The sequence below is a fragment of the Diadema antillarum genome, unplaced genomic scaffold (genome assembly GCF_040938485.1).
Source record: "Diadema antillarum isolate AM-2024a unplaced genomic scaffold, OU_Dant_1.0 seq00001775_RagTag, whole genome shotgun sequence".
NCBI classification, from domain to species: Eukaryota; Metazoa; Echinodermata; class Echinoidea; order Diadematoida; family Diadematidae; genus Diadema; species Diadema antillarum.
This window is the reverse complement of record NW_027272456.1, coordinates 82,201-109,113: the sequence shown is the minus strand read 5'-3', so window position 1 is coordinate 109,113 and position 26,913 is coordinate 82,201. Positions and strand designations below refer to the sequence as shown.

The 26,913-nt window shown below is 37.7% G+C and overlaps 1 protein-coding gene across 1 annotated transcript; it reads right to left on the bottom strand.

Moving 5' to 3' along the window:
• Positions 1-4,983: 4,983 nt before the first annotated feature.
• LOC139712238 (WD repeat-containing protein 54-like) lies at positions 4,984-18,072 on the bottom strand. The gene is made up of 8 exons (XM_071624075.1): positions 17,792-18,072; positions 15,877-15,939; positions 13,858-13,924; positions 12,812-12,865; positions 7,891-8,098; positions 7,238-7,400; positions 6,864-6,932; positions 4,984-5,380 (listed from the first exon to the last, which is right to left on the bottom strand). Exons 1-8 carry the CDS (start codon positions 18,020-18,022, stop codon positions 5,249-5,251), a joined length of 987 nt encoding a protein of 328 aa, XP_071480176.1. The 5' UTR covers positions 18,023-18,072; the 3' UTR covers positions 4,984-5,248.
• Positions 18,073-26,913: the final 8,841 nt, after the last annotated feature.

Genomic DNA, 26,913 nt, shown 5'->3' with positions numbered 1-26,913 from the left:
GAGTAAATGCTTTCAACACATTGTTTGTGCAAGCCAACAAACTTCCCATGAGGAATGCACGCTGACGTTTGTGTGTGTCTGTCTCTAGCTTGTTATGGTCGATGGACTAAATTTGAACCATGAGATGTCGTTTAAACTTCCTTTGTGAAATTCATGTGGGTCAATATGTTTGAAGATGTTGAATCTCATTCTCATTACTATTTATTGATGCCGATTCAGTACTGAGCCATTAAGAATGACCAATAAAGACATTGCCAAGAATCAGTTGTTTTAATATGGATGGGTCTTTCTTGGTTTTACGAGCACATTAGTTGGAGTTTGGACAGTCATTCATATACACTGAATTGCATGAACAGAAGGAAAACAGTTGCACGTAAATGCAGTTGAATGAGTAACGGTCTTTCTCAATATACGCTGTATCTCATTATTAATTGTATCAGACATCTGTGCAGAGTATCTTTAATTCTTCATTGCCCAAGTTTTGACTGTCATCATTATTGACCAGTCAATTCTGTTATCGCCCGCTCTCACAAAAGTCAACGAGACTTTAGTGGGCAAAAAGTTGGATAGATGCTGTAAACATGCTGATCATGCAGTTTTTGTAGCAAAAGAGTTTGCACACTGTTCATGCACTTGGCAAGAGTTAAGAGTTCTTGGCAATAGATGGCATTGCCATGCATCTAGGTATAAAAATTGCCCTGATATCTGTTTCCCCCCTCTTTGAAATGCAATTTATCATGTTAGTAGTACATCATTCATATTTTCAAGTTTGCTGTAGATGTCTGATTTTGTTAATAATAGTAATATGGACTGGTCACTTTCAGGGGATACAAAATTAATTGCCTTCACTAGAATCGAATTGCCCCTGTCCTTGAGTCGGGCAATACAATTCTAGTTCAGGCAGTAAATGTTGTATCCCCCTCAAGGCCAGTCCCTGGCCTATCCACTCACAACTGCTACACAAACAATGGAGTTGTAACAGAAGTTTATACCGTACACCCTGACAAGGACAAAATGGAACACTTGGTCTGAGTTAAAGATTGCACATTTATTTACATCAAATCTCTACATGTCAGTAATACAGGTGTACACACATACAAATATTCATAAGGGGAACAAGGAAAAGTAGAAATTATGCGGTGCGTAAAATATGTCCCCGCCGGAAGTAGCATTTAGTATCAAAGTGTACTATATAGGTCAAAAGATCAAGGTCAAAGGTCAAAGAAGTCAAAGGTCAACATTCTGTGTAGAAGTTTTGAAGCCCTCACCTAGTGCCATCACATAAAGCACACGGAATCGAAATCCGGTTAGAAATGGCGAAGGAGTAGCATTTTGTAGCCAATGTACAATATAGGTAAAAAATCAAGGTCAAAGGTCAAAGAAGTCAAAGGTCAAAATTCTGTGTAGAAGTTTTGAAGCCCTCACCTAGTGCCATCACATAAAGCAAACGGAATCGAAATCGGGTTAGAAATGGCGAAGGAGTAGCATTTTGTAGCAAAATGTACAATACAGGTCAAAAAATCAAGGTCAAAGGTCAAACTTCTGTGTAGAAGTGTTGAAGCCCTCACCTAGTGCCATCACATAAAGCAAACGGAATCGAAATCGGGTTAGAAATGGCGAAGGAGTAGCATTTTGTAGCAAAATGTACAATATAGGTCAAAGGTCAAGGTCAAAGGTCACGACTTAAATTCTGTGTAGAAGTTTCAAAGCTCCCATGTAGTGCTATCATATAAAGCAAAGAGAATCAAAATTGGCTCATAAATGACAGAGAAGTAGCAAATTGAAGATTTTGATCACACACGGACGCACACACGGACACACGGACGGACGGACGAACGGACACACGGACACACACACGTACGGAGCCCGTTTCATAGTCCCCTGCTCGAACTCGTTCGGCGGGGACAAAAAAGGAGCATAATGGTGAAACTTGCTCCTAAAATGTACTTTTCTTTCGTCTAGGTGACACACCATGTGATGGTAGTCATTAAAAGTCAAGGTATCCATCTACCACTGTCTCCACAGTACATTTCAAATCAACACACAACACTCGGCCGACAAATGCAGCAGTTCTTTCATGATAATGCCACCTTCCCACCAGTTAACACACATTGATGTATGTCACAATGTTAAAATGTGTTTCCATACCTCCTCCCATTCCATCTTCTCTCTTCCTTCCTTTTTTTTTTTTTACGGGGGAGGGGTGTGAGATAAGGAAGGTTAAGTTCACTTGGAGCCAAGGAAAAGGAAAATGGGATAAGAAATAGAAAAATGTGTAGGTTACAGCTTGCTCTGATTTGTGTACATTGTATTAACAGAAACTATTAAAAGACACCCAAGATGATGCATTTCACTAGGTTGTGATTTTCTCACGGAGAATTTTTGTGATATTCTCACACAAAATTTTAGTGATATTTGGGATGTTAGGTATGCAGCTTTTTCTCTTTTTGTATTCTCAAAAATCTCCAGTGTACATAGATCTTGACAATGATCTTTACGTGCAAATGTATCTACATATTATTCCCAAAGGGATTTATTCTCAGTGCAAATTAAAAAATATGCTGCACAGAAATGTTGAATTGCAAATGCCCATGGACTTTGGACTATGACCCTACATCAAACAGCTAAGCCACATTGGAATGCAAGACACCATTTGTGCATCAGTTCTTGGAACCGACGCACTGAGATCATCATATTCACAAACCAATGTCAAAAGAGTACAAATTTCCTACTTCATGGAAAAGTGGAAAAGGAAAATTGCCAGTGTGGAGATAGCTTGCTTCGCTGCAATAGCTGTGATGATTTTGTACTTAAGAAAACCGACACAAAAATAAGGATGCACAAAGCATTGTTAGTACAACAAGAAGGGCGTCATCTGAATCTTATACAATGTACAACGGCAGACTGTTCCACGCACTCATAGAGCCTTTCCTTGGGAGCACATTGCAAGTTGATACCATCGGTGTTACAATGTAAATCTTTATGACATACATGTAGCTTCGTCATCCTTGCTATGCATTTTTAGATTTTACTCTCATGCATCACGTAATGAACACTTGTACACTGAAAGAGACATACTCAAACTTGTACTCCTTCAAGGATTTGACTATCGACAAGACACAGGTATTCATTAAAATTATCCATAATTTTGACAGCAAAGATTTGCAAATGTTGATGAGCCGAAATATAAGTCTACCAGGCCTGCAAAGGAACAGTTTTAGAGGCTTGCCGTTCTCTGATACCCAAGAACACCACTCATTAGTAAGCAGCAGCAACAAAAATCTGCTATTTTCCAAATATCCCAGCAGGCTTGTGAGACATGCAGTTACTTTAACAAACCTCAAGAGTCCAACCGTGGCAAAGGCATATCTGTTTTTCAGAATAACTCCAGACTTTTAGAGAATGCTGAAAGAATTCATCAAACAGCTTCCTCCACTTCATGCTATGCATCTTACTTTCAGTAGTACTGGCTTCACAATATGGTTTGTGGTGGATATATTTGATTCAGATATCCATTCTTAGTAACATGCTCACTAATTAGAAATCTTGCGGCTCTCTCTAATGACATAATGAAATTTGACCTAAACTTCAACAACTTTTACATAAACTTCAAGTTTGTGCTCTAGTTGGTAATGATGTAAAATATCCTTATTTCAAACAATATTGCCATTTAGCCTCTAATAGAAAACAAAATAAAAACTCACTATTAAGTGCTTGATACTACAAATAGATATCTCTCGGTCTCTGTTTTTCCCCTTCAAATTTGTGTCACAAAATACAAGTGTACATGATACACTTGGCTGCAGGCACTGCTAAAAGCCTGGCAATATGATTTCACATGCACAGAAATGAATGACAACTCAGACGGCCCTCCCTTTATGAATGACGCATATCAGGGGTCGCACTTAACTTTTTTTTTTTTAACTAGCCAGGCGGACTACTTAGAATCAATTTTGACACTGAAGTAATATTTTGGCTAGCCAGACGGACTAGTCACTTCAGAATTTTATGATTTTTAGCTAGTCCGACATGATTTTGGGTGGCCAATGGCCAGCGGACCATCGCCAATTTCGAACCCTGCATATGCTCTTGCACACAAGATTGACAGCGCAATAGATGATCCCCTATATAAGGCCCCTCCCAACCAACTTCATACTAACTATAGACATGTAAGAATGCATGAGGTCGTGACCCATACACCCCACTCTACCACAATGCATTCTAACCTTTCACCCTTCAACAGACAGATCCTTGTGGTCTGGAGTGAGAGTACCTACAGATTATCATGCAACCTTTAAAGAGTAGTTACATGGAATGTTGTTTGGTTTTTTTAAGAACTAACCAAAAAAAAAATTGACATGGAAACTGGAGAATCACAGCGACTGCTCCTCCATTTGTTCCAAAATGTTTTAAAGAGTCTTAGCTCCATGATATTCATTCTACTGACACACATTGCCTTTTCATTATAAAAAAACCCCAAAAACATCACAATAAATAAACAAAGTTTTCGCAATTGCAAGAAAATTTACCAGTGATATTTGTATCACCCACATAGCATTATTTCTCACTAGGATGTAATCTACACACCACATGATTATCAAAAAGTACCACATCTAACATTCAAGACCGACGACCAGGTAATAATTTTGCCATGAGGTGTGTGCTCAGTGCAACATTCAATGCACGATGTTACAGTGAAATGCAAAAAAGAAAGAAAGGAAGAAAAAACTTTGAAAACTAAACATTAAGAAAGGCCATTGTTACATGTAGAGTAGTCAAAAGTGAGTAGAAGCATTTCACATACAAGTTAAGTTGTTTGATCAGTTCGGCATGAACACAAGACAGAACGTTACTGCAATTCCAATCCTACCATTCCAACAAAGCTATTTCGTGTTTTCATGGCACAGTGTCTGACAACATTTTGGTCGGAGACCTACAGCACACTTCAAAATGATGTGCAGACCATCTAACAAGGTGCCGTGAATGGTATAGACGTCAAAAAGCAACAGGAAATTTATTTTGTACCCAATTCAAGCCCATGCATCCCAACACTAGCAGCTTTCCCACAAATGACACCCCCTACACACACACAAAATCCTCTCTTGAGGATAGATCTATAAAGTCAAGGTGTGGGCACGGGTGGCATCCACGTGACTGAGAGAGAGAGAGAGAGAGGGGTGAGATTGAAGGATGAAGGGTGCCACGCCCATTCTCGTAGATTCTTGTCACCGTGCATCCTTGCTGTGGTCTAACAGCGGGTGAAGCACACCACCTCGTTGGTGTCGTAGCCAGTGACGCAGAGAGACCTGCCTTCTTTGCCGATGAATCTCGCCCCACAAAGCTGGGTGTCTGTGATGCAACCCTGGTAGGGAAGTGAAACCTTTTTCAGACAAAGTAAATGAAATGGATAAGACAGTAATAAATAGACAATAAGAAGCTCATTCATGGAATTTAAAAAAAAAAAATCTCTCATGAAAACATAGGATTGGTTGAAGTGAAAACAAAGTTCTGATGAGGGTTTGAGAAGCCGTCTGGCACCATTTCATATTTGCTTGCAATATATCGAAAGAGTCTACAAAGAAAATTACCTGGCTGACACGATTTGCCAGGATGATGAGTCGTTTTGGAGTATTTTGAGAAAAATCATAAAAGTCGTAAAACCGACTTTTATTCCAGAAGGATCCAGACTAACTTGGTCTCAGAGAAAACTCGACCCAATTTCAGACAATTTACACGCAGTTCGTGATCGCCATATTCTACTGTATAATACCCAATACCAAACGAGGCCTATAAACTGAACCAGAACTGAACAGACAGGAAAGTGCGTGCTAATCCTGTACAACACAAATGGACAGCGTGTGGTCCTCAAGCCTACTAGTATACGCACATCACCTCAGTTGCTGAGACGCGCGGTCTTTGAAGTTTTTGTTGCTCTTTATCAATCGTCTTTGATTGTTTTTAGAGGTGCTTGAGAGGCGCACACTAATTTTGCATGCGCGCCAAAGAGGTTTTTTGATGTGCGCGCTGTAACAACTCGGACCATTACTGTGAGTAGCCAGAACGCGAAGCGCTATGCAGGCCACTCCCATAGTACAACACTGTACAATCCAGAGGGACAACCAAGACGACTCAGCCCGCCGTCAAAGCGAGGCCGAGTTATCCCCGAGTCCGAGTTTAGCCTGACCCCATTCGGGTAAGTTCTGAGACTGAACCTTTTTGGTTAATATTTCGCATTTTCGTCGTTACCCATCGAATATCTTGTTATTACAGCATTATTCCACATTTGGGAGCGAAATTTGACAACTTTTGCAGGCATACCAGAACTTTGTTTGGGCTTTAACAACAGATAGTGGACTACCTGGATGACAAAAAAAAGTCAACCTTTTAAATGGTAAACAAACACACCTAAACATTCATCATTCTTTGTGCCACTGTTTCATCTCACCCGTTTAAATCCCAGAACATTTATGCTACATTTACACCATGTTTCCAGCGGCCACAGCAGCCCTGTTTGCCTTAAACATTGTGCGCCATGGGTAGATGAGACATTCTCCTGTTTTCCCCTCTATGTATTCTAGTCTTGCTCCAGTCCTCGCCCTGTGATGAACATATAGCTATTACACGCTATTCTCACAGAGTCTGGTCAGGCTAGACTATCAGTATTTTTATCGGTACCATCTCCAAGTTGTGTTACGGCCTATTAAGTGCCGTCGTGTTTTGTTGCATTCACCCCGTCTTATTACAGCATACAAGGTCCCTCATTAAGACTAGGACTGCCGTGGCAATTTTTTGACAGTTTACAGTAGTATTGACAGTAGGAATCAATTGGCAAAGTACAAGCCAAACTCTAGAAAATGTCTTACTTTGGCCCGACTGTCATCCACTTTGAGAGACCACACCTTGAGAGTCGTATCTTCAGATGTCGAGAGCAGCTAGTCATGGGAAGGGAAGACAAACATTTGTGTACATACAAAATCACATATTCCACATCAAACTCAATCACAATGCATTTATGTGACAAAATGTGTACAAAGTATCGTACAAAACCTTTTCTGTATATTAAACTATGAAAAAAAAGGATACTGACTATTTTGACAAAGCAGCAACAAACTATTTGATGTATAGTAACAATCATGACAGTTACATGCAGTATACAAAAATCTACTACCAATAGACCCTTGAGATACAAGGCCATCAGCTCCGTCAATATTGTCTGTTTGGAAAGCATCGTACTCACCAGGCCCGCAGAGGGCGCCAGATCCATGGCATGGATCCATCGGGCATGGGCACAAATCTCAGTCAGCAGGTTGCCCTTCTGGGTGTCAAAGATGCGGATGTGTCCGGTGCCGTAGCCCCCGATGACCAGATTCTTGTAAAGGCAGACAGAGGAGCAGGTTGCACTATGGGAGCAAGAATGGAGTTTTTCAAAAAATTAGCTATAACTTCCATCCGGCTGCACAGCCTTCGAATTAAAGGTTCCATAGCCACTACGTTGTTGTATCATAAAAGGAGATACCCACAGAGGTCACTCTTTTTATCCAAATTAAATTAAGGAATTAAAAGTAATGGGAAATTATTGTTGCAAGGGTTTAATTTTTGCGAATTTGTAAATATCACTGTTTTGCCGTGAATTTAACAAAATGCAAAACTATCACTATACGCTAGGGTATATGTGCATAATGATAGCCTCGGTGTCAAATTGCAAAAACAACATCTCGTGAAAATATCTTTGACCTCATCTGTGATAATACCTGTGTATATGAATATAACAGTTTCTACAGTAACAATTACAATGGTATTGTGAATAGAACTATACTACATGTACATTCACCAGCTCAATATCCAGTGCTATACAATGTAGCAACAGACATTGACTTTTTTGACACTAACCCTCCGCCGTTGATTCTGGTCAGTTGGTAAAACTTTGGTCCGGCCTGCCAGACCATGATGCAGCCACTGTCATCTGCACTGGCCATCAGGTCCCCCTCGCCGGCCACAGCACTGATGGGGTAGGAGTGACCGCTTAGGGTTTCGCTCAGCTGGACATTAGTCCCACGGGGTGGTATTGAGAACACCAGCACTGACCCAGTGGATGTCCCTGGTGATGAGGGACACACACAAAGCAACATTTCACTCAATTGTAGCCATTCTTTGCACATTTGTGTGTATATTGGAAATGTTTTTGCCACACTGTGGTTTGCAGGGGCTGTCATGGTGACTGTAAACACTGAAAACACAAAGGGTGCACAGTCCATGTGAGATTTTGCCTGTGTTGATAAGGCACTGTTTGAACGGACACTTTCACAGGAAGGTCAGTCCACAGCTAGGGTGCATCCTCTTACAAACAATGCAGAGTGCATGTGCGAAATGGTTGTGAGACACACTTGGATCACACACTTGCAGCAAGCCAAGGAAAAACAATACATACCTTACATCTTTACACATGTCCACCCAATATGCCTATCAATACAATGTACTTACACATTACCACTCACTTGACACTTTAATTGACATAAACATTATCAGCGTGTCTTGGAAACGAACCACATGAAAGTCACGTCAATTACCAGTGCTTGAAAGGATCTGTGATGAGACTCTTGAATGAGAAGAGTGATTTAATACACAAAACCAAAATGAAATGTGATTACCCACACTCAGGAGGCACAGATACTGTATCACAAGAAACGTTTATCACACCACTCTACATATACATAATACCTAAGGACGACCTAAGGATGTCCCTGTTCTGAATCAACTCAACCACCTCATTTTGACATTTGCAGCAGATCTTTGTAACATCTTATGGTACAACAAGAGACCAATGATGACAAAACAAACCAAACATGTCCTCTCTAACAACCAGCCTGTCCTCCAGGAAAAGAATTCCGATCAGCTTGTTAATCAAATATTCTCTCATCATATTTGACCCTGACAACGAGGTTTTTGAATGCTAGTACACGTTTAAGCGTCAAAGCACTTATCGGTAGTCTTGCAACTTGACATAGAGTATGCATATCTGGCCCAAAATCTTAGAGCATGGTTGTTCTACATGTAGATCATACTTCAATGTTAAGAGAGTGAGTGAATTTAAATGGTACACTGACAGTACGTCAATGCAAATTGTCAGTTAGTAATACATGATCTTTGACCTCCCTTGAGCATCCTCAGATTTATCCAACTAGCAATCAATAAGTAACACTGCCTACCTATCCCTGCCAGCACATGTAATTAAATTTTCTCAAATTGCTTTGCATACTGCTGATACAGCTGTCCACATATAACCTCCATAACCAGGGATTAAGATCTATATCTCGATTTAAAAAAAAAAAAATAAATAAATAATAAAATTTACAACAGTACACGCCAGGTCAATTTTGGGCTAGGCTGGGCTCAGCATGTTGGTGGACTATGTGATATATCACGGGGCAATGAGTCCTTAGCCACTGAATATACCTTCATGACGGGTAGTTTCCATGACAGGGAACAAATTTTCTTATTATGCCGGTAGCTACATTTTGTTGTGCACTTATAACCTGATTTTTCCCCTTTCCATTTGATGAATTTACAACACAAAGTTTCTATTCTAAGATACAAAGATTTGCTGAAAAATGCATCCTATTAAAGTGGTGAAAATAACACACCTGTTGGCTATGTTACAATGATATTATCACATTAAAGAGGCCTTCCTATTTATCACCGCTCTGATTAACCCTAAAAGGCCCGGCTTTTTTGGCTATGCTCAGACAGGGGGGGGGGGGGGGGGGGGGGGGTGGATTCCGCCCCCGAGATCTCGGCCATCGGTGAAATTTTGCATGCGTGAGACCCACGTCATAATCTACAAGATTGTGTCATAAGATTTTTTAAAACAATCAATAATTTTGATTAATTATGCAAATTAAGCTCAAGATCATATTTTAGCCTAATTAAAAGCATTGAGAATCTACTTCTTCATCTGTAAATCTCTTTTAGCATATTCAACAATTGTACATTACAAAAACTTCCAAAACTCATTTCAATTCTTGTGTATTTTATTGTTTTCAGAATTTCTTATGTATTTCTTTGTTTTTCAACTTTTGTTTTTTCTGTTTTTTTTCATTGGAAATTGTCACTGACCACTTTTCTACCATAATTAGCACAAAATTAATCAATGAAAGTGATTAATTGTAAAAATAATCAGGTTTTTATGACTTTCATGACAGAGCACTGTTTTCCATAGGAAATATACACAAAATCACAAAATTGTGCCCGTTTTGGGGCGACATTCCGCTACAAAAATGGGCGTGGCTTCGCAAATATATGTGCGGACGTCGCAAATTTGGTCTCAAAAGTTGTGGGAGACTTGAAAAAACAAAGTTAAGAAGCCTGGCGACGAGGCCTTCTCGCGTTACAGAATTATAGCGCAAAACGTCGAGGGGGGGCAGATTCCCCCCCCACGCCCCCCCCCGGCCCTTTTACTTTTAGGGTTCAACAGTGACTGCTGTATACATATTATCCATGGCAAACTCAAAGTAATGACCTTTAAAGGACGAGTCCCGAGTATACTCGGGCAGGTGTCTACGGGAAATGGGTGTTGTAGCAAAATCAGTCCGTCCTCAACGGGTTAAACTTTATAGAATGGTGGGCCCCAAATCTCATCATAACAGACAGGCAGCCACATAGATGGCAGACAGGAATCTCCAAGAAACGTGGTACATACAGCACGAATACTATGTGTACCACCAGCACATCAAGGTTACAGCACACAACATTCAGATGCACAGAGGTGCAATTAGAAATTCTGTGTCAAGTGCTAGAACACACAAACTGAGTGTAGGTATAAACAGACCTTGAGTCTGGGGATCACGAACAAAGGTGGCGCCTGAATGTGAGTGCATGGATGTGATTTCAAACAGGTAGATACTGTATTTAGCACCTTACTGTGCAAAATGGCATCAGTCCTTTCATTGTTATCCTGCTTCTATAAATCTATGCTTGAATTACATATGTGTCACTCAACAAATATTTAGAAGTTCTTGTTAAATATAATCTGGATAAAGGAGATATTTACGTGCTAATGTTGTTACTTTCATTTAATAGTTTCTTGTCATATGTGGGATGATTGAAGACAGAATATTTCCACAGGCTAGTAATGGAATGTAAAATCGCATGAAATCTCATGTTCAAAGGTAATGACATAAACATATTTCATGTCATTGCCCTCAGGTTGCTCATCACTATCTTTTGAACTGAAACATGCTAATGTGCACACAGCTGATATGAAGATAAATTGTTTGTGGGGATGGGTGCATGAGGGTACTGTGCAAACAAATGTGATTTGCATAATGAATATTTCAAGCCATGTCTAAGGCTGGCCCTATTGCTTTTCTACTTCATTCAACTTAAGAATGCATGGCACAATAACGCATCGCTGCATGATATGCAATTCAACTCTCACATTTTCAAAATAACAAACAGCCAAATTTAGAAAGAAAAAAAAAAGTCAGAGAGAAAGTGTTGTTAATCTGTAATCACAAGTTACATAGTCCATGGGCCAGGCCAGATATTGGTACCATCTGAGGTGGCAATACCTTTTTGGTGTCATTTTGTTTGTCGGGCATAGATATGCTTATCAAGCTATGATAGCATTTCCAAATGAGTAGCTTAGTTATAGTAAATGAATTTTAAATCAATTTGGTTTTGTTGTTATATCCCTGTACTTCTGAATCGAGACCAACCGCTATACAAAGAAGAGCACTGTCTTCTTTATGTTCACAGGTGTTCTCTTGTAAACGCGGTGCGCTTAGCCTTTATTCAAGGCAGCAAAGGGAATATCCAAGGGTTATGATGTCCACAGCGCTTAGTCTAATATTCAAGACTGCGAAGGGAATATCCAAAGCTTATAATACAGTGTATATCCCTTTATCTAAAAACAACAACAACAAAAAAGCAATTTCTAGTGAATTCTAGTGTATTTTTCAATTATTTATCATTTTCCGGTGAAAACGCTATGGTGAAAACGCTAATACCACGCCAATGTCGCTTTATTTCCATCCAACAATGAAAGATTATGCAAAAACAATGTACCGGTACACTACAATACATTATGATTAATAATGTTGTAAATGAACAGAGTGATTTTTGTTTAAAACTGATGTATTTGTTGAGAGGGTGGTATAAAAACAGTATAGATAATCCCTTTTATTAGGAACTTTAGATATGATTAACGGTACATTGGTCTAGATAAAGACTAAGCGCACCGCGTGACAGCTGTGGACATCATAACCCTTTGAATATTCCCTTCGCTGCCTTGCATAAAGACTAAATGGCACCGCGTTTACAACAGAACACCTGTGGACATACAGAAGGCAGTGCTCTTCTTTGTATAGCGGTTTAGTTTCGATTCAGAAGTATAGGGATATAAAAACGAGACCAAATTGGTTAAAAATTCATTTATTATGACTAAGCTACTCATTTGGAAATGCTATCATAGCTTGATAAGCATATCTATGTCCGACAAACAAAATGACACCAAAAAGGTTTTGCCACCTCGGGTGGTACCAACAACCCATTTTTCGGCTCTTGGCCCATGGACTAACAGTATAGCACTGGCACTTCTTAACTCAAAAGGGTTTCATAAACTCTATGATCTCAATCACCGGAAACATACTCATGGGAAACACATTGGCCACCTCAGCTAACCATGCTTAAAGGAAGGAGCTGTGTTGTTGTTGTTGTTGTTGTTGTTGTTGTTGTTTTTTTGGTTTTTTTTTTTTTTTTAGTAGTTAAATGATAAACGCAAGTAGAGGCAAATTTACTTTAAATAATAACATACCAACTGCAATGAAGCTATCCAAGACTGAAGCAATTCCTCTGGTGAATAGAAATCCTGCAACACAGCATAAACAAAAACAACAATCTAGGTAAGACATTTGTAGTCCCACAAAATTAAGCTACAAACAGAATAAAAATCAGAAAAAAAAACTTGTATATAGAAAACAAAAGAACAATATATACACACATACACATATGGGGAATGGGTGGGGAGGGACCATTGACCATAACCCCCTAGCCACAGCCAGTACCCTGTAAAACGTTTCACAGCCCCTGACTTGGGTTCAGTGAATGCAGAAGCACTAGAAAACACATTTATATAAGTAAAATTTGAGGGAACTTGGTCAAACAATTTAAACGTCATGAATTACCACATTTTGAAGAAAAAAAAATTGTGTGCTGGCACTGATGGATGGGAAGGCTACAATAATTGGCAATGTCACAGTAGTGGAGAATTCCATAAAATGTAATTTTTTAAAATGAAAAATTATGTTCCTTGACCTTATACTGAAATATGTTGGGTAATATCATTCTCCCTGCCTTTTGAAGAAGGCAGGTAAAGTGCTCTTTCATTTTTATGATAGAAAAATGAAAATATGTGGAATTCTTCTTGTATTTTTTTCAATTTTCTATTGTTCCACTGCTATGGCATCACAAACTGTTGCAGCCTTCTCATCCAGCAACAGCATCACATAAACTTTACAAATTAAACCCAGTAAGTTTTGAGCAGAAACATATTTTCCATATATTTCTTATTTTGAGCAATGCATCCAGCAAGGGGGGGGGGGGGGGGGGGTGGGAGATACAAGTCTTGTACTGAAAGATTTATGTGTACACGTACAGTAAGTGTGTTTCAATGAACAAATATATATTGAACAGTTTACCAGAAGAATCTTACCAACTTAATGCATTGCTAAATTTGCCCGAACACATCTAGATGGACTAAGCCAGCAATATAAATGAATACATCGACAATCAATTAGTTGGTGGCTAAAAGATCCACAGATTCTGAAACTCACTTTGAAGTGGTACCTGTATGTTTCTTACCATCATTCCCATCTGAGTTGAAAAGAGCGTGCCAGAAAACTAAAGCTGATCCATCAGGTTCATACATCTAGGAAGTGTGTGAACCAAAAACAAAACAAAAAACAAAAAAAAGGAAAGAAAAGAAGACACTCATGAATAACTAGAAATGTCACTACATATGGTGACCTGTATGCCTCCACCATATCGCATGGTTCTTCCAATAGGTCTAGTGTACATATTGACAATGTGAGACAACAGATTCACATAAATATTGACAAAAACTGAAATGACATGTTTGTATTAACAAATGTGTTGTTTACTTTCCTCGAACTAGCTTTTATTTGAATAGATATCTATAATATATAATTACTAAGTGGTAACATCCATTTTCATGACAATACTCTCTATGAATTATTTTCAAAGTACAGGAAAAATTGTGACATTTTTACTTGATCTTTGACCCCATGGCCAAAATCTTCCCCTACAGATATCATTTTGCAGTAATGCATATATACCTAGTTTGATTAAGTTTATGCTTTGAGTAATCTCTAAGGCATGGAGAACAAGTGTAATTTCAGCATTAAAGAGTCTTTTTTTTTTTTTTTTTGCATTTTAACCTGACCTTTAACCCTTGACCTTTGACCCCAAATTCCAAAGAGAATCACTGTAAGGCAGTATTATATGCATAAGTCTCATGAAGATACCTTGAGCTATTTCTGATATGGAGAAAAAAAAAGTTAATTTTTAGCATTTTCACTTGACCTTTGAACACATGGCCCAAAACTTTCCTAGAGTTACTATAGTGTTAGTCGGTATGTATACACCAAGTTTCAAGAAAATACCTTCAGGCATTGCATATGGGGGAAATAGTGACATTTTAAGAATTTGACCTTGACCAATGACATTATAACATGTGCACACAAAAGTCGATAGGGACAACTTCATCAATTCATTCATATGTAAACTTTCATTAGGATACCTCAAATGGTTTTTAAGTTACGCTGTCCACAAAATTTATTACAGATGGAAAGACAGACAGACGGAAGAAGAACCCCCAAAAATAATGCCTCCCGCGATACTTCGTGGAGGAGGCATAAACAAAACAAATAAGCAATCAGTGGCATTGTGATGTGACACAAACAATAGACTTCCTCTTTAAGACTGGCTAAAATTAAGCATACATTATCAATGTTTCACTTCAAAAAAGGAAAAAGAGCAGTAGAGATTGCTTTCTGGAACAGACATACCACTACTCAAGGTTATACACACCTAGAGCTCGCCTTTATCATAGCACAGTTTCGGTACCTTTGTCAAAAGTCATGATGTTATCACTCTGAGCCAGACAGAGAGATAATTACTTGCAGTGACATTCACTGACAGCTCATGCAAATAAAGACTACTTCCTTTTTGTAACAGCATTCATACTTAACTCCTGAGCCTCATTTAAGCAAAATGATGCACATGAGAAGATTTCATTCTCACACATTACTGTATTACATAATCAGATGAGCACATACCTACACTAATCATGATATTGACCGAATTGCTGTAGACCCTATACATTCTTTTTCAGTACATGTAGGTGAGTGTCAATTGGAATTCATTGATTTGCATAAAAAGTAACATTGATTACCATCACTTTTTTCCCCCAATTGTATGCGAGAAGATAAGATGTTCATGTCAATTACTCTCCCTTTGAGAACAAAATTTGATTGTCAATTTACTTCACTAGCATTATTTCTATGAACTAATAATATTATATCATATAATAATAATACACCATGATTGAATAATGGTTACTTGCTTATGTCAAGAATTTTCCAGAACTGTTATGATTCATAATTCCCCTGCTCCTCCACATTTTTCTACAGTCCACAAGATTAACATGTAGAGTACATGGAAGATGGTGTGGCATCTTAAAAGAAACTTGCATTAATAAGCAAATTGGGAATAACACAGCTTCACCTCATTTAATATACAATACAATTCAAAACTAAAACTGTAAGTAGTAGCGATACAAAACATGCACAATGCCAGTACCTGCACTCCTTTTTGGCAGCATACAACAAGTAGAGTCCTGGATGGTAGCTCGCAAAACTTTGCCTGAATGAAAATAAATACAGACCCATGCATAAATTTATAGAAATGTCTTCAGATTTATGGATGTGTGACTGCTAAACAAATTAAATACTGCATAATGTTTTACTGAATAATGTTTTTTTTTTTTTTTGAAATTGGCAGATTCAAATCAACAAAACATAAGACACAACAGGGCACAATGATGCCACACAAGCACATATTTCGCTTGAATGCCTTGTACACTGTTTTGCAAAGTAATTTTAGACCTCATGAACAGTTCATCGCCAATACAGTGTAATATCATACATTTAGACACCAACTTTGATTTTGAAAGTTTTGTTGGGTCACAGGAGTTACTGGGACAAACAAAATAAATGTGTCTTCAAATACCAAGTTTGCTTTGGTTTTAAAAAATGAATAAACTTGCCGATTCCTCTAACATCTATCAAAATGGCATTCTTTGAGAAGTGAATGACTTCAAACCATCATTACCTCAAAAGAGCTGGTTAAAATGTGTTTTTGTGCATTTGTTTTTTGCTATTTCTGTCTGTTAGCAACTTTTGCAAAAACAAGCTCTACAAAATTCACAAAAGGAATGGTAAAGATTTTAGGGAAGGTTAAAATATGGACAAAGGAAGAAATTATTTTTTGTGGTGATCTGGGAATACTGTCTTGATCCAAAATAATCTGATATAATAACAATGCAAGGGAACTCCAGGAAGAGTTAAGTACCGATTATTGAATACGTGGCTGGGGCTAGAATCGGGTACAATTGTATGTAGATTGCATCTTTTTCTGGTATTAAATAAGTGCAATTCACACATTAGACTTTTCAAGGCAAACTTCCATAGTTGGTAAGCAGGATGCCACATAGGGACAAGGAGTGCCTGCACGATTAGATCTCACCATGTAAAATCGAAACATGTTCAACGGCAGTTCAAAATTTTGTTTTGCACTAATTGGGTCTAGTTCTAGACGTCTAATATCAGATTAGTGAGTCAGCTGTGTAAATAAATGCACACAATTACTAATAGTGCTGTCCAAACTTTGACTGCCTGCTATTGGTTCTAGAATTAAGAAACCTATGCTGCTTTTGTGCATGGTCAAATTTTGGCACAGGAGGTTGAACCCTATTCTTGTCCTTGATGCTGTTTTTTATGCATTCAAAAAAAAAAAAAAAAACCCTGTTAGTGTTATCTAACGTTAATACTATAGACAATGTTACCTACTGTTAATCAGTTGCAACATTAGAACCTTATTCTTTATCATAGATTGGAAATCTGCATGGGTAGTGGAGAAGTTGCATATTATTGGCACATCCTCCTTTTGGTTCTTACTCTTCAGGACATATCACACCATTGGAGAAAAAAAAAAACAAGTGGAGTGGAACCCATCCAACCAGCCAAGCCAGCGTCCAGCGATCCCATCTTGTTTTATTATTCCATGCATGCCCTCTCCATAACCAGGAATTGTAGTGCTAGTGGTACCTAGCAGTCTAGACAGAAAAACCTGTCTGTCCGGAGCAGGAGTCTTTTTATCATTTTTTTTTTTTTTTTTTACTTTATCGGTTCTCTTCTATTGTTACAGGCGTTAAACGTCGTTAGGAGGGGATTCAGTGAAGCCAGACGCAGTCTCCGCTGAACATATCCCCACCGGCCCCGATTCCCGAAGACCAGACCAATCTTTCGGTGAAAGTGGTAGATGGGTCTACCATGCATGGCTTTAAAAGCTTGAAACTATATAATTTACCTCTATTCCTGATAATGGAAAGGTCAGCCTTAATAATCGTGGAATTAGCACGTTGCGTTAGCGGATTCTAGCGTTAGAGGTACTGTACCAGCCCTCGCTCTGCAGCTCGACTGTTAAACGTACAAACCTCGAGAATTGTTGCGTTTTGCGCCACTCCCGCAGCCTCTTTGCACTGAAGCTGCCGCTGTGTGATATTGGCATTCGCTCCATCACTGGCGCAGTTGGAGATGTTCACCACGGACTTATGCACTACTGCATAACTTGATAGATTCTTCTCTGGTAACGACAACACTGATAAATTATTGTAGCGCAACGATGCGGTGCTCTTCAGATGTACAGATTTGCTCTTTTGATACATGTTTTTGACGAAAATGACGCCTGCTACAGATAGAAATTCGGGCACTAGTGGCGTCCCTGTTGTGAAGGCAATCGGGTCAAAAGGTCGCGGGAAATGTTATGCGGTGTAAACCGAGGGGGCGGTATAACATGAAAACATCCTCGCATCGATGACAAGTAAAGGGCGGTGTGCTCGAAACTCGAAATTTTTGGCAGCGCCTCTTGCGTGGCATAAGACGTGTGTAATTATTCACACTTGTCTTAATCTCATTAATCAAATCGAAGATTTGTGAAAGTAAGCGCAATCATACAAAACCAACAAAATGTTTCGCCGTCGTTCCAAATATTCACTATTGTCAGTTCAGTGAAACTCATTACTTTATATTTTGCTCGAGTTCTCAAAAATCTTATTATATCATAGTAACATGGATGGCTAAACTGTCTCATCATTTAATTTGGAATCAAATATGATTTTTTATGATACATTAGATAGACAAACCGCTTGTTGTATACTCTTTTGTGTTAAAAATAGTTTCGGGAGTTCAATGGGAATCCTAGAGGAGTCATGGTCATGCTGGATTTACCACACAGAGGAGTGTTGTGTCTTCTGGAACGATTTCTCCATCTCCTAACGAACAATTTTGTCACACACACTTTGTTATTGCAGCGTTTCATACTATAAGTAAATTATGATTGAGGTGTCCAGTATATTGCATCTCTTTAGAAGTCGATACCTTTGAATTGCCATGGAATATACACCTGATACTTTTATACATGTACATCATGAGAAAACAACTTGGACTGAAACTGATATATTCCTGTGACTCTTTTAGGTTCTTACTTGTTACTTGTTGAAATAATCCCAAAACTGCAGCTCCGTTGAAGCTATACCGGGATGAACAATCCCTGCTGTGTGTCAACAAGGGTGCAGAGGTGTCATAATCATAACCCACATATTTACAATAAAAGTGGTTGAACCCGTGCAAGTAAAAATAAGGTTGGCTCCTTACAGGACACTGGAACCAGAAGAAGGCTGCATTATGATGATATGTTGGAGTGCAGCCTCTCTGAATTCTGTTGGGTTGGTGAGTTGAACAGCTGCGCCTGGCAAACTGTTCCACAGTCTTGTTGCTCTTGGAAATAGTGAAAACTTGTAGGGGTCGATGGTTGCTGTGGGTATAACGTGTACTTGAGTTGCAGTCATGTCTTCCAATATAAGTTGTAGGTGTGATGATTTGTGGGTGTGGGATGCAAACCAGTTGATAATGAATTTTATGGAATAGGACACACTGTGCTAGAAGTCGACGGTTATGAAGGGTGTGCCAGCCTAGGGCAGAAACTAGGGCTGAGGGTTCAATGCCAAAATGAAAATTTTGATAGAACCAGAACAAGTAGCAAAATATTTTTATTAGTGAAATATGTATGAGTGGCCAGTAGCGACGATTCGTGTCTTATATGGGGAAAACTTGAACAAGAGGCATCGCAGGTTGGTCGTCCCTATATAGGTATATTCCACTTTATCATCTAGATATTGTGACACTTTGTATTGCGTCAGCCTGATTTCATTATTCACTGTAAAAACATCGGTGTTAGATTTAACACCACGGGTGTTAAATCTAACACCGATCAAACTTCAATAAAGGACCACACCCACAGGTGTTAAAAATGCACTGTGATGGTGTTAAAAATTGTTCACCTGACACTTCGTGGTGTTAATTTGACACTGTACCTGGTGTTATTTTGACACTGTACTGGTGTTAATTAAAAAATGACACCACATGGTGTTGATTTGATATTTGTTGGTGTTAATATCAATGGTTTAACACCCGTCCAGCTTCAATAAGAGACCACACCAGCTGGTGTTACTTTGGTGTAAATTTATTTTCACATTTTTTCAAAAATCTAGTATTCTAATGTAAAATTCTTGATCGTCTTGTTTAAATTAAAAATCAACAAGAAGTGCAGTTACTAAGAAACTCTTCAAAAAACAGTTTAAAATTTGGATGATGACACCCGGAGGTGTTAATTTAACACCATAAATGAGCACCGAAAATTTAACACTAGCTCGGTGTTCACTATTTAACACCGGACTTTTTGCAGTGTTCTAACAAGTGTTATTTGAGTTTGTTCCAAGGACACGAACACAAACCATGTTTTGTCTAAAGATACATGAATTAAAAAACTGCCTATAGATTTTCACTTTGTCACACACCTGTGCTTAGGGGGGGGGGGGGGATACTCCATCAGCCTTTTTCCATTCGTTTTACAACATTGATATAAAAGGCATGAACAGCATGTATTAATACTAAGTATTATTTTGATGATACTTCACCTGGACACTATAGAGATTTCGCTGGTTCAATTATTCTTCTGCTGTTATATATATATATATATATATATATATATATATATATATATATATATATATACAAAGTTGTATATATATTAACAGCAGAAGAGTAAAGGAACCAGCGTAATCATAATTATCAGTCGCACCAAGGACATACCTGCTTTCTTTTCCAAATTGTAATTCGATTTTACGCAAACCATCGTAAACGTCATAACTATTTTGAATCACATCGTATAGGGATATTACGCAATGCGTTTAGTTGGCTGTGGGCGACTCTCATAGCATCCAGGAGGTGAAAACTAATGATTGGCGAATTATTAGAGCTCAAACGTGTTGACTATCCATGATGATAATTTCGCTTTTATTTCCTCTTCTTTTGCACTTTTGCATTTATGTTTTTTATCTGTTTTGAAGTTTGTTGAGCTTTTTTTTGGGGGGGGGGGAATGAGGGTCTTACATCAGAATTAAGGAAATATTAAGCGGTTTTCTCCTTTTTATTCATATGAAATCTCGGTTACGTATAACGAGGAATTAAGAAGTCAGTGGCGGATCCAGGGAGAGCGCACCGGGCGCGCGACCCCTTTAATTTTTGTTAAAACAAAAGAAATAAAAAAAAGGGGGAGGGCGTGCGCCCCCTTTAATTTTGTAAAGACGCCCCCCCCCCCCTTCCTGGATCCGCCCCTGGGAGTGGAGGGGAGGATTTACAGAGCAAAAACGACGAGGATGATATGATATTAGATCGCATTGGGCAAGAGAGTATTAAAGGCAGAAAATGATGTTCAACACTATTGCCATTCTAAGTACTAAAAGTGCAATCCATGGAGTCTGCCGCCTCCTACTGTTGTTTTTATTCGTTTAACGCAAGATGTGAATTGAATTGAAAAGATGGACGTGCGCGTCGACTGGAGCTGCAACAATTACGACAGTCCGGGCGATTTTCATGATTCCTTTCACATCACGTAATACATAATCGACAGATCCATGTATGTAGATCTGTAGAATTTAATGTGGGTCCTATATAGAGCAGGAAACCAATGCTCTGAAAAACACTGAACAACGGTCATGACATCCAGGAGGCTCACATATTTCAGAAAAGAAGCTATTTATGTATAATTCCAATACAATACAGTTCTACTGTGTAGAAGTTACGCACGCTTTGTTTTGTTTTTGTCCTGCTTCCTTGAGCCCTTATGGTGTAGCTATAAACATGTCATTATCCTTGTTGTTTGTGATTTGTTATAAATGTTGAACATATTATCATTCCTCATCCCAATCACCAATGAAACTCTGTACCCAGTGTAATCAGTTTATAGCTGTTGAAATGTGAAAGTCTATAAATCATCCGGAGGTCTCCTTTAATAGTGCTTTATAACGGTCTTGAATAAAGACTACGATAACATCCGCTTTTTGTTTTTGTTTCTTCGATTAGTAAGCATTATAATCATCGCTTCGGCTTTTACTGGAAACATTTCCTTCGTATTTCATTCGAATTGGCAGCCGTGTTACACAGAAAGCGCAAAAAAAAAATGATCGCATATATCCTTCATAAAAGGGGAAATATTCGTTGAAGAATCATCCTGTTATAAACCCCATATTTCCACTCCTTTATCACACCACTTATCGACCGGTTTAATATTTTCAACCGCCATTACATGTATTTACTTTGATCCCACAGTAGAGTTTGGACTTACTTTTGGTATACAGGACCAGCATTTTATATATTTTTTTTCGTATGTGTTTATCTGAAGACTTTATATTCCGAGAGTATCAAGACTGAGAGGTAAAGACGATGATCATTACAGGGCAAACTTATATTATGAACGAATTAGAAATTGCAATGATGTCTCAGGAGCGGATCCAGGAATTCCGTAAAAAAAGGGGGGCACCTTTATAAAATCAAAGGAGGGCTCACGCGCCCCTCCATGTTTTTCATTTATTTCTTTTGTTTTAGAAAAAAACGGGGGGGGGGGGCGCCCCTAACCCCTCCTGAACCGCCACAGTGTCTTTTGTCTCCGCAACTGATTGTTACGAGAAATGATTTTAAAAGAATGCCACATCAGGATGCACGCGAAATATCAAAAAAGTTGAAGAAAATAATGCAGGAAGTCAAGGAAATGTAAAACTATCACGATGACTCAATTTGCCGAGAGTTGTGGTAAATGAGCACCAAAACCAAGAACCAATATCATTATAGGCAGAAAACGAATGTCCCTTAATCATTGCTCAACCAAAGAGTTTCAACAGCCGAAATTTTTTTATTACACACTTACCACAATTATCAAAGGTGTAATATCCAAAATTAGAGCCACATTATCTTGCTATTACTTTCACTGCTTAATTGGTGTATTAGTGGTTTGAACGTTTCATCCCAATATCACAGACACACAAATTAATTTGCTATACACACATACACACACACGCGCGCGCGCGCACACACACACACACACACTCACTCACTCACACACACACACACACTTTTTTTTTGTTTTTCAACGATGTTTATTCTGTTCCATTCAAAGTAATAGAAAAAAAAATAACAATTTTCATTTGCTACAATTTAAATGACGAAAATATACATTTGTGATCATAATAGCAAATTTGCTATTGCTGTACATAATGACATAACAAAAATTACATTTTCATGAACAATTATCAATTTACATACAGTCACTTCCCCTTTGCTCTCAAAAAATTGCTTAAATTTAACAGTGATAATTCAATTCTTCTATCATTAATCTTAATAATCATCTAAATGAATTATGCAGCAAAATTATACAGTAATAAATAATGGAACCATATTATTTATCAACCAATACCCGCCCACCTACTAACTCATATCCCTTACTGAGTCCCTATGACCACCCCCACCAGTTCCCTCCCTTCCTGTTTCCTCCCCCACCCCTATCTGTACACATGCAACACACAAACACACACAAACACACCCATACACACACACACATACACATGCACCTAATTTGGTTAACTGCTCTTGCCTACACAATCACACCCATACACACACACACACATACACATGCACCTAATTTGGTTAACTGCTCTTGCCTACACATCACAATATAGTAAATATAGTTATATAATCAGCCCGCCAACAGGCTGACAGGAACGCATGGGAAAGGAGGGGGAGAAAATACAACACAACACAAGAGAAAAAAAAAGAAGAAGAAGAAGAAGAAGAGGAGGAGGAATGAAGGAAAGGAAAAAAAATGAAGAAAAGAAAGAGTGGAATACTATGGAAACATTACTATTTTCATAAAAGTCACAGACGTTGCACGTAGCTTCAGACTGGTTTATTCAACGAAGTCTCAAAATATTCCCATTTTTGTAAATGTACATGTAGCTTCCCAGCCTTGGTCGCAAGGATTTTTTCCTCATTTATCAATTCAACAATAATCTCTTGCATCTTTTCTCCAGTGGGTAACTTATTTCCCGTTCTAGATTTAAAAATGATGTATTTTATTAAAATAATCAAAGTATTTACACATTTTGATCTACTTGAATAACCAGAGATTCCCCCAAATATATCTCTCCAATCCATATTCCTTAACTCATTTATATCAAAATAATTAATTATGAATTCCCATAACGGTTTAACTTTAACACAGTGTAAAAATAAGTGCAGATAAGTTTCAGGCTCATGTTGGCAGAAGGAACAAAGGCTGTCTGTTACAAAACCAAACTTCATTAAACGCTCCTTAGTGTAAACTACGCCATGTAACATCATAAATTGAAATTCTCTATATTTTCTTATCAATGTACACTTACTCGGTTTAATAAAAAGATCTTTCATTTCTTTGTTTGTATAATCATAGCTACTGTGGTCATCTTTAATTTGTAAAACATAAGATGACTGTAAATCTTCCACCATAGCCTCATATATTTTTCTCGATTTTAAAACTTGCAAATTTACTCTCTGACCAGAAAAAAATCAATTTTAAGTCAAAGTTTGTGGAATCAACTTGCTGAAGTGTACCTGCTCTCATAGAGTCCTTCCATTTCTGGGGTATAGCATTAAATATATCATTCAGTTTAAGCAATTCTTCTACCTTAAAACCAAGACCCAAGCTTTGAAAATGTGACTGAGATCTCAAATTACCGTTATCTAATATATCTTGTATTGTAATTATTCCTGCATCAAATAAATCTCTATGAAAAAACATCCTACCTGCTATGCGTACACTCCTATTATTAAATATTATTGGATTTACAACCTCATTTTCCAATTGTCTACATTTATAGATATCGAGCCAAACCTTCAATATTTCCGAATAAAAAGGTGGTACATTATCTGTCATAATAGATGAATCAAAGTCACACATAAACAGGAATCTACCTCCTACTGTACTAAAACAGAAGTCAAAAAATAATTTCCACCCAACTTCTTTTTCTCCATATAGAAGGCGTTTTTGCCACATAATACGTTGTGCCTTAACAAATAACCGAAAGTTCGTCATTCTTAAACCCCCAAACTCATAATCTTGATACATAATATTTCTCTTTATACGGTCTTTGCCATGCCATAAGAAATCAAAGGTAATTTTTTCGACTTCTGAAAATACCCACTGAGGAACAACAATAAGTGATGCTACATAATTTAATTTTGACAAGGCGAATGTTTTCATAAGATGTATTTTTCCCATAAGTGTTAAATCTCTTTCTTTCCACCATCCTAAAAGACTTTTTATCTTACTTAATATTTCTTTAAAATTTAAATTCTCTTTTGCCTTAACATCTAAGGAAAAATAAATTCCTAATATTTTGATTTCTTGGACAAAATTCCCAAACAAATGAATATTTGGCCTATCTTTTTCCTCCCCAAGCCATAAGAAATTAGTCTTCCCTTTATTTATTTTGAGACCACTTATTTTCCCAAATTCATCAAATAAAGATTGTAACCTCTTAATTGAACCCTCATCTTTCACAAACAAAGAAATATCATCCGCGTATAAAATTTGTTTTATTTCATTTTGACCAAATTTAATTCCATTAATATCCTTATCTTTTCTAATAGCTCCAGCTAAAGTTTCCATAGCTAATAAAAATATATATGGAGACAGAGGATCACCCTGCCTCACACCCCGTTTGATATTAAAGTACCCCGTTGAGTTTCCACCGTTCATAACACAGCTACTGATATCCGTGTACAAGACTTTAACCCAAAATTGAAATGAATTCCCGAAACCAAATAATTGCAGAATTTTAAATAAAAAGATATGCGCTACCGAATCAAATGCTTTCTCAAAGTCCACCGCAACTAGATAACCGCAAGGATGTTCCAATGCATGAAAAAGAATGTCATCTATTATTCTTACAGCTTCTCCGATATTTCTGTTTTTCATATAGCCTACTTGATCATGATGAATAATTTCCGGTAACACCTTTTGAATCCTTTTAGCTAATATTTTTGATAAAATCTTATAGTCAACATTTAACACACACACACAGACACACACACACACACACACACACACATATGTATATCCACGCACTGGCACTCCCCTAATCTTAATTAGCTCACATAGGGCCATCACTCGTTTTAAATTGACGAATAAAGCATTCATGACTTTTTCTACTTTGTTTTTGAATGAAACTCGAAACTACAATACAGTCGTTGTTTTACGAAATTTGTCTTTAGAAAATGATATTATTGGTAGCTTTTGCCACCATGGATAGTTATTTTTATAATGCCTTTACCTCTAACATTTTGTATTATATGACAATGTCAAGTTTCACCGAAAAACACTTAGTTGTGCCACATAGATTTAGATTTGATTTGATTTGATTTATTCACAAATGCATATACATCCATTATATACAAGATTAATATGCACATAATTTGTACATGAAAAATGTTACATACATTTTGTGTGGATCGTCATAAGCTATGAAAAGCTTAACTGGGACGTCCAGTAGATATTCCTTACACATAAATATACGTACATAAACATTATTTAAACGATGCATTATTTATGTTCAATTGATTCATAGATAGGGATATAAGAGAAGGAGAGAGAAAGGAAGAAAGATAGAGAGGAAAATAAGAAGAGGGGTAGTACTCTACATCATGGTGGTTAAAGGAATACAAAATTGATGATTCATCGCACATGGAAAGACTCGTTATACTGTAATAATTATGTCTAGTGATGTACGCAGAACAAAATGAACCTGTGAACAGTCGGGGTACAGACAAGAACCATGCAAATAGTATTGCTTAAATATATTTGCATAGAAGGGTATTCCTTTACTTGTCTTCTAAAAGTATGTTTGGTTTGGCACAGATCATTATTGATTGTAATGACTCAAATTGGCCACTGCGTTGTTTTGTTTCATTTTTTTTATTTTTTTTTTATTTTTTTACACCGCATACTCGTTTGGAATCTTTTATCTCCCTCTCTCTAACTCTTTTCCTCTATTATGTATGTATGTATGTAATCTATGTATGTATGTATGTATGCATGTATGTATTTATCTATCTATCTATCTATCTATCTATCTATCTATCTATCTATCTATCTATCTATCTGTTACTGACCGTGTTCAGTCCCAAA

Coding starts and splice junctions, on each gene's coding strand:
- LOC139712238 (XM_071624075.1), bottom strand. CDS start 18,022: ATGTATCAAAAGAGCAAATCTGTACATCTGAAGAGCACCGCATCGTTG. Junction 15,940..17,791: donor AAAACGCAACAATTCTCGAG/GTTTGTACGTTT, acceptor ATTTTCATTCAG/GCAAAGTTTTGCGAGCTACC. Junction 7,401..7,890: donor ACCAGAATCAACGGCGGAGG/GTTAGTGTCAAA, acceptor TTGCTCCCATAG/TGCAACCTGCTCCTCTGTCT.